The following is a 13,256-nucleotide window of genomic DNA, read 5'->3' as shown; positions in this document are numbered from 1 at the left end:
GAGCAGTATTATAGTAGTTATATTCTTGTATATAGGAGGCAGTATTATAGTAGTTATATTCTTGTATATAGGAGGCAGTATTATAGTAGTTATATTCTTGTATATAGGAGCAGTATTATAGTAGTTATATTCTTGTATATAGGAACAGTATTATAGTAGTTATATTCTTGTATATAGGAGCAGTATTATAGTAGTTATATTCTTGTATATAGGAGCAGTATTATAGTAGTTATATTCTTGTATATAGGAGCAGTATTATAGTAGTTATATTCTTGTACATAGGGGGCAGTATTATAGTAGTTATATTCTTGTATATAGGAGGCAGTATTATAGTAGTTATATTCTTGTATATAGGAGCAGTATTATAGGAGTTATATTCTTGTATATAGGAGCAGTATTATAGTAGTTATATTCTTGTATATAGGAGCAGTATTATAGTAGTTATATTCTTGTATATAGGAGACAGTATTATAGTAGTTATAGTCTTGTATATAGGAGCAGTATTATAGTAGTTATATTCTTGTATATAGGAGCAGTATTATAGTAGTTATATTCTTGTATATAGGAGGCAGTATTATAGTAGTTATATTCTTGTACATGGAGGGGACTGTTACTTGTGTATTATTATACAAGAGGACAGTATAATAACATTTCTATCAATAGTTCCTCTTTAAAACGATAAACACATCTGTAATGGAAATGACCTGGTGTGTGTTCGTGATTCGGCTGTATGTCAATAATTCCCAGAAATCAATAGAAGTTTCTGTTTTTGTGGAATGTGAGTTTTTGAAAAACAAATTAAAATGTGTATCTCTCTACCGCGCCATGAAATGTTTACTGCTCCTGTCTGATGTGGTAATATCCACCTCACCGCCAGATACTATGAATATTTCATCTCTCTGCTAACAGCTTCCAACCTTTGACAGCAAAAATAAATCATGTAAATGACAGCAAAATCCATGACCCCAAAACCTTGTTTTCTCCTAAAGTAATTTACATATGAAGCTGCTATAAAAAAAAATAAAAAAAAAAAATAAGTTTGCAGGGGGGAAGGAGGTGGGGGTTATGGAGATCTCATGGGTTGAGCACCATTAGATACAAAAGTATAATGCAAAATCAACGTCAACATTAGGTCATGTTCACATGGATAAAAACCACATTAAAAATTCCACGTAGAAATCAGCACAGAATACACCTTTATGCAACATAATACTGCATCCTATGTACAGTAAAAAAATATAATAATTCTGCCCCTATATACAAGAATATAACTACTATAATACTGCTCCTATATACAAGAATATAACTACTATAATACTGCTCCTATATACAAGAATATAACTACTATAATACTGTCTCCTATATACAAGAATATAACTACTATAATACTGCTCCTATATACAAGAATATAACTACTATAATACTGCTCCTATATACAAAAATATAACTACTATAATACTGCTCATATATACAAGAATATAACTACTATAATACTGCTCCCTATGTACAAGAATATAACTACTATAATACTGCTCCTATGTACAAAAATATAACTACTATAATACTGCCTCTTATATACAAGAAGATAACTACTATAATACTGCTCCTATGTACAAAAATATAACTACTATAATACTGCCTCCTATATACAAGAACATAACTACTATAATACTGCCTCCTATATACAAGAATATAACTACTATAATACTGCTCCTATATACAAGAATATAACTACTATAATACTGCTCCTATATACAAGAATATAACTACTATAATACTGCTCCTATATACAAGAATATAACTACTATAATACTGCTCCTATGTACAAGAATATAACTACTATAATACTGCTCCTATATACAAAAATATAACTACTATAATACTGCTCATATATACAAGAATATAACTACTATAATACTGCTCCTATATACAAGAATATAACTACTATAATACTGCCTCCTATATACAAGAATATAACTACTATAATACTGCTCCTATATACAAGAATATAACTACTATAATACTGCTCCTATGTACAAGAATATAACTACTATAATACTGCTCCTTGTATAACAATAAAACGACTATAATACTGCTCTTATGTACAAGAATATAACTACTAACATTATTCTCTATTTTACATGAATTATTATACTTTCTGTTATGTACTTTATTCTGTACTCTGAGAATATCAGGTATAAGTCTTTGATCACCTTTCTGATTTTTTTCCCCCCCACAGCTCCCTGTCATGGGAGGAGCTTTTATGGACTCTCCAAACGAGGATTTTGGCACAGAATATTCCTTATTCAACTCCTCAGCCAACGTCCACGCCGCCTCATCTGCCCAGAGCCCCCCCGAGGAGCCGTCCCGGTCCTCCAATGATGCTATACTGTTATGGATTGCCATTATTGCCACCATTGGAAACATCGTGGTGGTCGGAGTGGTTTACGCCTTTACGTTTTAAGGAGTCTGGAACTGTTGCCTCAAGCCACACACAGTATTTTTTATTGATGTTCTATCCCTGTTCATAATTTACATCCTGTCAGACCGAAAAAGAAGAGATCATGAAACATTTAACAAAAAGAAACAATGTTTCGCTGTACAAAGGAAATAAGTTAAAGTGCTACGCGGTCACATAGTCAATGGAACCTGAAGGTCCGAACTGTCTTCGGCAGAAACAGGAACCCATATTAGACCTCTGGACTCTTCAATGTTGTTTCATCTTGATATATTATTCTGAACTAGACCAGATTGAAGTTGCCCCTGTGGATATTATGGGGGCCCATTTAGTGGGAGCAATGGGTCAGGATGGCGCTATACTTCATCATCTTCATAGGCACGGCCATGGGGGAACAGAGGGGTCAAGACAACCCAATGGTCCAACTTTTCTATGAGGGTTGTAATGGGTTAAACCAGCACGAGAAGGGGGTGAACCAGATTATTTTAATTAATCTGTGAAAGTAAAATTCCAAAAACAAATGGAAATTTTTTTGGGAAAATCTCTATTGAATTTTTATTCATTAAGAGGATTTCCAGCCGTTGGCAAAATAAAACATGTGTCGTGGTCTAATTATCTCAGAAACAAAGACAGAACAGTGTTGTGTAAGGTGGTATTCTAAGGTACTGAGGTAGGTTGTCAGGTCTTACCTACAGCAGTGCCAGGGGGTCGCGCATCTGCAGGACCCCAAAGGTCTCCATTCCGCTCCATACATATGGGAGGGGCGTCCTAGTAATGGATCCCTGTCTAGTACAATCAGTGGGGTAGGGTGTATCTATCCTCGCCTCTAACAACTTTGAATAATGCGTCTCAATAAGTGATGTCACCGCTCTCGATGATGTCATTTATCTTCGCCCTATTTTATGTCGTTGTGCCGATAGGAATTATTCATTTCTTCTAAAGCCGATTTGTATAAAACGAACAAGGGCTTTTTCTTTCCTGTCCTGGATATTTTATATGTTAAGAAAAAAAAAAAAAAATATATATATATATATATATAGAGATGACGCAGGAGGTTTTACAGGGTCGTTGTGTTACAATATTATTGGCGTTTTTGTAAATTGAAAAAAGTATCAATTTTTAAGACAAGATTGGGCATTGGAAGTATAATGTTTATTTCTTTTTTTTCTAGGAAGTTAAAAATATAATAGCAATTAAAATTACAAAAGCAAAACATCAATTAATCTATTAATTACAATCAGTATTTAAAGTTCAGTCAGACAGAAAAACATTTTTTTTTTGAGATTTGGAAGAGAAATTTTTGAAAAATTAAGTTGGAAATTGAAAATAAAAATTCTAATAATTAAAGGGGTACTCCGCCCCTAGACATCTTATCCCCTTATTCAAAGGATAGGGGATAAGATGTCTAATCACGGGGGTCCCGCTGCTCGGGATCGCCGCGATCTCCCTGCTGCATCCGGCGTTTGTTTAGGGAATCGAGTGCCGCATCGGAGGCTCGTGACGTCACGGTTATGCCCCCTCAATGCAAGTCTATGGGAGGGGGCGTGACGGCCGTCACACCCCCTCCCATAGACTTGCATTAAGGGGGCATGGCCGTTACGTCACGAGCGAAGTTCGCTCCGTGCACCAGATGTCTGGGGTGCCATAGCCAAGATCGCGGGGGTCCCCAGTGGCGGGACCCCAATGGTCAGACATCTTATCCCCTATCCTTTGGATAGGGGATAAGATGTCTAGGGGCGAAGTACCCCTTTAAGCATTTTTCAAATGCCACAATGTTACAGCCATATCGTGGCTGCAAGTCTCAGCTCTATCCCTATGTTGCTGTTTAAAGGGTTACTCCGCTCCCCAGCATCCGGAACACTGAGTTCCTGAACGCTGTGTGCGGACTTCCGTGTTCACGCCCGCCCCTTCGTGACGTCACACCCCGTCATGTGCCGTCGCATCCCCTTCCCATAGACTTTCATTGAGGGGGCAGGCCGTGACGTCACGAGGGGGCGGGCATGAAGACGGAAGCCCGCACACAGCGTTCAGGAACTCAATGTTAGCCCTTTAAATCATTAGACCTGCAGTTGGTTCAGGATTTGAAGCCATAACACAAGGGCAAATCTGCGTCCGTGATACACTTGTGTTTTTCTTTTATTTATTTTTTTAAGATTTCCTGGCATCTTCAAACGCCACTGCATTTTTGCCAAAATTGCAGCTAAATTGTGATAAAACCATACTAAAAGAAAAATAAACAAAAAAGTAAGAAAAACTTTTCAACACCATGGGGGAGATTTAGAAGAAAAATTACTTAGGCTGCATTCACACCTCGTTTTTATGTAACGAGTGCCTGATCCGGCTGGGGGAGGGGCAAACCGGGCGCTCCCGTACCCCAGCCGGACCAGCGCTGAAATCCATTTATTTAAAGGGGTACTCCGCACCCCTAGACATCTTATCCCCTATCCAAAGGATAGGGGATAAGATGTCAGATCGCCGCGGTCCCGCTGCTGGGGACCCCCGGGATCTCGGCTGCAGCACCCACCTGTACGGCTTCCACCTCACACCAGCAACGCTGGAGGCTTCGGATCCCGACCACAATGGCGAACGTGCGTGACATCATGACTCTGCCCCGTGTGACGTCACGCCCCGCCTCCTCAATGCAAGTCTATGGGAGGTCCTTCACGCCCCTTCCCATAAACTTGCATTGAGGGGGCGGGGCATGACATCACAAGGAGAGGAGTCATGATGTCACGCACGTTCGCCATTGTGGTCGGGATCCGAAGCCTCCAGCGTTGCCGGTGTGAGGTGGAAGCCGTACAGGTAGCTGCTGCAGCCGAGATCCCGGGGGTCCCCAGCAGCGGGACCCCAGCGTTATGACATCTTTTCCCCTATCCTTTGGATAGGGGATAAGATGTCTAGGGGTGCGGAGTACCCCTTTAATGAGCCGACCGGAGTCAAACGGTGACTCCGGTCGGCTCATTTTTGACCCCTATGCGGTTTCCTGACCGGACCTAAAACCGTTGTATACTACGGTTTTAGGTCCGGTCACAAAACCGAATACGGGTTTTTTTCTTCTGAGGCTATGTTTACATAGCGAGCGAAATCAGGAGAAATATTCCGCTTGGAAATTCCATGGCAGCAGACTCCCATTCTTTTCAATGAGATTCTGCTGCAACGTGCTCGCAGCACTAAATTCTGTTGAGGAAATTCCGATCCCAGCCTCCGCAGAAACAATTGACAAGTACATTTTGTTCTGAGGAATCCCCTTGGAAATGCATTGTTGTCCATGGAGATGGCGTATTTCCGAACAGTCCTAGCGGGGGGCAGAATCTGCAGCCCACAGAAAGTCTGCACAAAACCTTTCTGGGCAGACATTTTGCTGTGTGAACAGTAGTATAACAGTAAAACAAGCAAAATAGACAAATAAATAACTAAATTAAATAAATAAATGAATTAAAACTAATGTAAAAAAAATATATAAGTGATGATAACAGTAATAATAAAACTAATAATTATAATTGGGTAAGGGCTGGTAATCCTTAAAAGGCGCCACAACAGTGTTATGGTTTCTGTGTGTATTTACACGTTTGGTGATTTATTTATGTATTATTCATAAAACCGCCACTTTGCCGCAATTTTGACAAAATTCATGGCAAAACGTATTCTCTCATCCTTGAGATCCCTTTCTGCTTTTCTTCAATAAAAGAAAAAAATGAATTCCAAGAAACCACAACACGACCCTTGTGCGCAAATACTACCACGAGGTCCTTATATTTGTATGGACAAGCGACCATTTCCACCTTATTAGAAAATAATCTCGTTACAATTGAGGGGTTAATGTATTTTCAGGTCATGTGATTTTATTTTTTTATGTGCCGTTCATTTTTAAAATTTTTACTGTATTTTCGTGTATATGTATATAATCTATAAAAAAAAAAAATAATAATAATAATAATAAAGGCTTTATTAACAATATAGGTGTCCATTTATTGTTATTGCTTGTTGGTGTAAGACAGTCTGTACAATGGGGTGCAATTTTTAGTACAACCTGTGCAATGGGGTAGAAATTTTAGGACAGTCTGTACAATGGGGTGCGATTTGTTGGACAGCCTTTGCAATGGTACAATATTTAGGATAGCCTTTAAAATGAGGTGCAATTTTTAGGACAGCCTCTGCAATGGGTACAATTTTTGGGACAGCCTGTGCTATAGGTTGCAGTTTTTAGGGCAGCCGGGCCAAAGAGGTGCTATTTTTTAGTAAAGCGTGTGCAATGGGGTGAAATTTTAGGGCAGTCTTTGCAATAGGGTACAATTTTTAGGGCAACCTGTGCAATGAGGTGCAATTTGTAGGATGGCCTGTGCAATGGTGTACAATTTTAATGAGAGCCTTTAAAATGGGGTGCAATTTTTAGGTCAGCCTCTGCAGTAGGGTTCAACTTTTAGGAAAGCCTGTGCAATGGGTGCAAGGTTTAAGACAGCTTGTGCAATGGGGTACAACTTTTTAGGACAGCCTGTGCAATGGAAACATTTTTAAGATAGTCTGTAAAATGGACAGACTTTGGGATGCAATTTTTTGCAACAGCCAAAGGCTGTCCGGGCGTGCTGGGACTTGTAGTTTTGCAACAGCTGGAGGCCCACTGTTTGGGAAACAATGCTCTAAGCGGAGTTCCCCTTTATATACAATAAGGATCCAACTACATCATAAATATGTAATGTAGGAAATTCCTTTGTATAAAAAAAAAAAAAAACACGTTCCCATAATCGCGCATACATTTCGCCATAAGGGCTTTCACGGCGGCGCCGTCCCCCTCTTCAGTCGTTATGTTTAATTGATTCCTCACATCTTTGATGTTCTCTCTCCAAGGACGATCAATATTTAACGTGAAGTCTTGGAGGGAAAGTAGATTCCAATGAAATGTTTCCAAATTGGTTCTAAAAAGGGAAATCTAATCAAATGTAGGTAAAGGGGGATTCTATACAAATGGAGACGTGAATTGTCTGGTGAATACAGTCACAGAATGATTATGTCTGTACTAGAAGAATATGATATCACTGGCAATAAAACTATTCTGTACATGGCCTTAGGGGGCGCTGTAAGAAACATTCGGTTGGGAATTGAAACCATTGTCTTAAAGGGTTGTCATTTGCTCAGATAAAGTCTGTACGTGCATGCTGGGAGTTGTAGTTTTGTAACAGCTAGAGGCACCCTGGATGGGAAAGTTGCTTTAGGGGGTTCGGTCAAATGCACCTGAGGGGGCAGGGGGGGGGGGCACTCATAAATGGGGATCAATACTAAAACCAACGTGATAGTTTTCCGGCTCTATTACAAACTTTGGAGCTTTAAGTTACACCTGTGGGTCATCATAGTTGCCAGCAGTCTCCAATTTCTAGAACTGTTCTTATTTTTTAGGGCAATCCCAGAAAATTTGTTTCCTGAAACACAGGAGCAGCAGTTTTCATTCATTTATTTATTAACTAGCTGAGTACCCGGCGTTGCCCGTTTTTTTCCTTCCTAATCCTTGTTGGGGAGGAAGCTTTTGACTTCATATCCCGTCCTCATATATTGTTGTCATATCCCGACCTCCTATCCCGTCATCGTATCCCTACCTCCTATCCCATCATCGTATCCCTACCTCCTATCCTGTCCTCCTATCCCGTCCTCCTATCCCGTCCTCCTATCCCGACCTCCTTTCCCGTCCTATCTCGACCTCCTATCCCGACCTCCTATCCCGATCTCCTATCTCGACCTCCTATCCCGACCTCCTATCCCGGTCCTCCTATCCCAGTCCTCCTATCGCGTCCTCCTATCCCGTCCTCCTATCTCGACCTCCTATCCCGTCCTCCTATCCCGTCCTCCTATCTTGACCTCCTATCTCGACCTCCTATCCCGACCTCCTATCCCGACCTCCTATCCCGACCTCCTATCTCGACCTCCTATCCAGACCTCCTATCCCGACCTCCTATCCAGTCCTCCTATCCCGTCCTCCTATCCCGTCCTCCTATCCCGTCCTCCTATCCCGTCCTCCTTTCCCGTCCTCCTATCTCGACCTCCTATCCCGACCTCCTATCTCGACCTCCTATCCCGACCTCCTATCCCGGTCCTCCTATCCCAGTCCTCCTATCGCGTCCTCCTATCCCGTCTTCCTATCTCGACCTCCTATCCCGTCCTCCTATCCCGACCTCCTTTCCCGACCTCCTATGTCGACCTCCTATGTCGACCTCCTATCCCGACCTCCTATCCCGGTCCTCCTTTCCCAGTCCTCCTATCCCGTCTTCCTATCCCGTCCTCCTATCCCGACCTCCTATGTCGACCTCCTATGTCGACCTCCCATCCCGTTCTCCTATCCCGACCCGTAATATGTGTACCAGTTATTGAAATATCTCCAGCCGTACAGAAGTTATGTGGGAACATACATTTCTCATTGATTTGCATGGGACTTTAAACAAAAACCCAGACCCTCACAAATGGGGGTAGTTAAGGGTTAAATTAACTATCCTATATTTTAAGTGGACATATAAGTAACATGTGACCAAGTATTATCGAAATATCTCCAGCCGTTTGGAAGTTATATTTCCCATTGACTTGTATGGGACTTTAAACATAAGCCCCGCCCCTGGCAAATGGGGGTGAGTAAGGGTTAAATCACCTATCCTATGTTTGTTGATGACATATAAGTAACATGTGGCCAAGTTTCATGTTAATATCTTTAGCCGTTTGGACGTGATGCTGGAACATACACACATACATACACACATACATACATACACACATACATACACACATACATACATACATACACACATACATACATACATACACACATACATACACACACACATACATACACACATACATACACACATACATACATACACACATACATACACACACACATACATACACACATACATACACACATACATACATACACACATACATACATACATAGACACATACATACACACACATACATACACACATACATACACACATACATACATACATACATACACACATACATACATACATACATACACACATACATACACACACACATACATACACACATACATACATACACACATACACACACACATACATACACACATACATACACACATACATACATACACACATACATACACACATACATACACACATACATACACACATACATACATACACACATACATACACACATACATACACACATACATACATACACACATACATACACACATACATACACACATACATACACACATACATACATACACATGTTGAGTTTTATATATATAGATTAATTAGCAGAGTACCCAGCGTTGCCCGATCTTCCTACCTAAACTTTGGGGGAAAGGGAAAGCACCATCCTCACAACTGGACCTCATATCCTGTCCTCATAGCTCAGCCTCATATCCCGACCTCATATCCCGTCCTCATATCCCGACCTCATATTCCAACCTCATATCCCGTCCTCATATCCCATCCTCATATCCCAACCTCATATCCAGTCCTCATATCCAGACCTCACATCTCGAGTCTCGACCTCATATTCCAACCTTATACCCCATCCTCATGTCCAATCCTCATATTCCAACTTCATATCCTGTCCTCATATACCATCCTCATATCCCGACCTCATATCCCGACCTCATATCCCGTCCTCATGTCCAATCCTCATATTCCAACCTCATATCCTGTTCTCATTTCCCGTCCTCATATCCTGACCTCATATCTTGTCCTCATATCCCGACCTCATATGCTGCCTCATTTCCCGACCTCATATCCCGTCCTCATATCCTGTCCTAATATCCTGTTCTCATATCCCGGCCTCATATGCTGACCTCATATCCCGACCTCATATCCCGCCTCATATCCTGTCCTCATATCCCGACCTCATATCCCGCCTCATATCCTGTCCTCATATCTCGACCTCATATCCCGTCCTCATATCCTGTCCTAATATCCTGTCCTCATATCCCGCCTCATATCCTGTCCTCATATCCCGACCTCATATCCCGTCCTCATATCCTGTCCTAATATCCTTTCTTCATATCCCGGCCTCATATGCCAACCTCATATCCCGACCTTATAACCTGCCGTCATATCTTGCAACCCCATATCTCATCCTTATATCCTGTCCTCATATCTTGTCCACATATCCCGCCCTGATATCTCTCCCTCAAATTTTGTCCTCATATCCCCTCCTCATATGCCATACTCTTACGCAGTCCTCACAATCAGGAGATGTCCAGGAAGTCCCATAGACTTGCATTGTGCTTTGGACAAAAAAAAGCCCATCCTTATATAAGGAGGTGGGCTAGGGCTGATATAACTCTCTATTTTTACTTGACATGTAAGTAACATGTGTTCATTCATATTGAAGTTATGCTGGAACATACATTGTATTTTATGTATATAGATTTTTTTTATTTATTTTGAATAATCCATTATTATTTACTCATCCTGCCTCACTTCTGGCTCCTGGGGGGAGGTACTTACAGAACTGCACAAGGAAAAAAGGTTCCTGATTGGATGAAACCATTGCCCTTTATTGGTGTCGACAGGATGTGACCAGTCAGCTGCAGGAAGAGAGGAGCAACATAGCTGCACTGTGCATGTGTTTTTATTATGTGTCACCGGATGGTGGCACTGGGTGTGGCAGCTATAATGGGATGACAGAGGTGCTGTCCTTCCGTTGTACCCCATGCTGATCTTATTTGAGACAATGAGGAAAAGTTGACCAGTTGCCCATAACAACCAATCAGATTGTGGCTTTCATTTTTTTTTTTTTTTTTTTAAAGCCCCTGAAAAATGAAAGAAGTGATCGGCAACTTCTAGCATTGTGTTGGCAGGATAGCATCAATGATTTCCGGGAACATTGCAGTAGCCAAGATTCTTGCTCCCAGGGGTCGATCCACCCATTGGAGCACAGACAAGCTCCCTTTCAACACCTGACTAGTGATGTACATTCTCGGGCCACATTGCAACCTAAGAAAACCTTAAGACGATACTCATTTTGTATGCATCGGGGCAAAGATCACATAACAATTGCGAGACCACCATCACAACACCGGTACAGACACTGTATTATAAACTACACTAACTTTATAGCCCCTGTAGCATAGCCAAATAAAAATCCTGGAATACCCTTTTATGGTTTGCTCTGGGGTCTGAACTGTGGTGTCTGGATTAAGGGTGCTTTCCAGGCTTTCAGTACAATTTTCACGCCGCCATTTGGGTCAAAGACTTGCGCAAGATTTGGCAGAAAACCCATAGACTTTCATGGGACTTCCGCAAAATCCATAGATTGAACACAAACATCCTGCAACCAGCTCCCCATCTCCAATAATATAGATAGAAATTTACAATGCTGGATATACAGTGTCCCCCCCCCCCACCTCCCCCCAAACCAGCCTCATCAAAATATATATATATATATATATATATATATACATATATATATATATATATATATATCTATATATACCCTGAAACAGCTGTCTGCAGATGGGTGCTCTTTCCTTCTGGAGAGAGAGTTCTGGCTTGGCATTAATCCCGATTAGCTTTTTATATTCCGTAACTGGAGCTAAGCTGATACCAGGGAACATGAAAAGGTGATGTAATGAGCTGATTTGCATATATATATATATATATATATGGCTGCCAAGCACAGAAATACCTGGGATATTTGCACAATCCTTGTGATACCTTGTGTCTGCTCATCTGCTCATGGGAGGTGTCTGCTCATGGGATGTGTCTGCTCATGGGAGGTGTCTGCTCATGGGAGGTGTCTGCTCATCTACTCATGGGAGGTGTCTGCTCATCTGCTCATGGGAGGTGTCTGCTCATGGGAGGTGTCTGCTCATCTACTCATGGGAGGTGTCTGCTCATCTGCTCATGGGAGGTGTCTGCTCATCTGCTTATGGGAGGTGTCTGCTCATCTACACATGGGAGGTGTCTGCTCATCTGCTCATGGGAGGTGTCTGCTCATCTGCTCATGGGAGGTGTCTGCTCATCTGCTCATGGGAGGTGTCTGCTCATCTGCTCATGGGAGGTGTCTGCTCCCTCGTGGGTGTGTTTAAAAATACCTGTCCGGTGGTTTCTGGGTAACCTAAGGCAATAAAACCTGAAGGATGCAGTAAAGATGGATAAATAAAAGACATACACATGAATACTAGAAAGTCCTGCAGTACTGATGTATGATATTATGTGAATTCAGTAAGTATTGTGGAGTTAGGCTTGAAGCCTATGGTGAGAAAACTGAATTGCGATTCTCAATCATACATCACATTGATGATATTATGGGAATATTCTCGCACCGCAGGCCTCATATGACTGATATTCCAATTGTATAGATGACATTTCTGGTTATCATTTATTAAACTTGTTTACTTGCAGGAATTATGGCGATGGTTTCCTGACCCCCGAAGAGAACGGGGGCTGTTTGAGTCACAATTCATGTGTCTGGCTGGAATATTACATAAGGCGAGCAGCTCTGCCCAGTGATGCCCACTCAGAGCTCAGCTGCCAGTGTGACATTGAAATCAGTGCGTCAGTGTTATTCCAGTGATAGAACATGGGCAAAGCAAATTAAATTGGCAGAAGGCAGGAGACGGCAGAGAAACATCTGCTGCAAATACAGGATTGAAATGGGGAAAAATGTGTTGAGATTATATTCTTGTAAATAGGAGGCAGTGTTATAATATATACATATGTACAAGAAAATAACTACTATAATACTGCTCCTATAAACATGTGTATAACTACTACAATACTGCTCCTATAAACAAGAATAGGACTACTATAATACTGC

At 41.3% G+C, this 13,256-nt stretch overlaps 1 protein-coding gene across 1 annotated transcript in view; it reads left to right on the top strand.

The window, feature by feature from the left end:
* C11H14orf132 (chromosome 11 C14orf132 homolog) overlaps positions 1-2,691 on the top strand; it is a 28,649-nt gene extending 25,958 nt beyond the window's left edge. The window contains exon 2 of the mRNA XM_056545378.1: positions 2,240-2,691. Within this exon, the coding sequence (XP_056401353.1) occupies positions 2,240-2,464 (225 nt within the window). The 3' untranslated portion in view covers positions 2,465-2,691. The remainder of the gene's footprint in view (positions 1-2,239) is intronic.
* Positions 2,692-13,256: the final 10,565 nt, after the last annotated feature.

The sequence above is a fragment of the Hyla sarda genome, chromosome 11 (genome assembly GCF_029499605.1).
Source record: "Hyla sarda isolate aHylSar1 chromosome 11, aHylSar1.hap1, whole genome shotgun sequence".
Classification (NCBI taxonomy): Eukaryota; Metazoa; Chordata; class Amphibia; order Anura; family Hylidae; genus Hyla; species Hyla sarda.
This window is presented reverse-complemented; position numbering and strand designations above follow the sequence as displayed.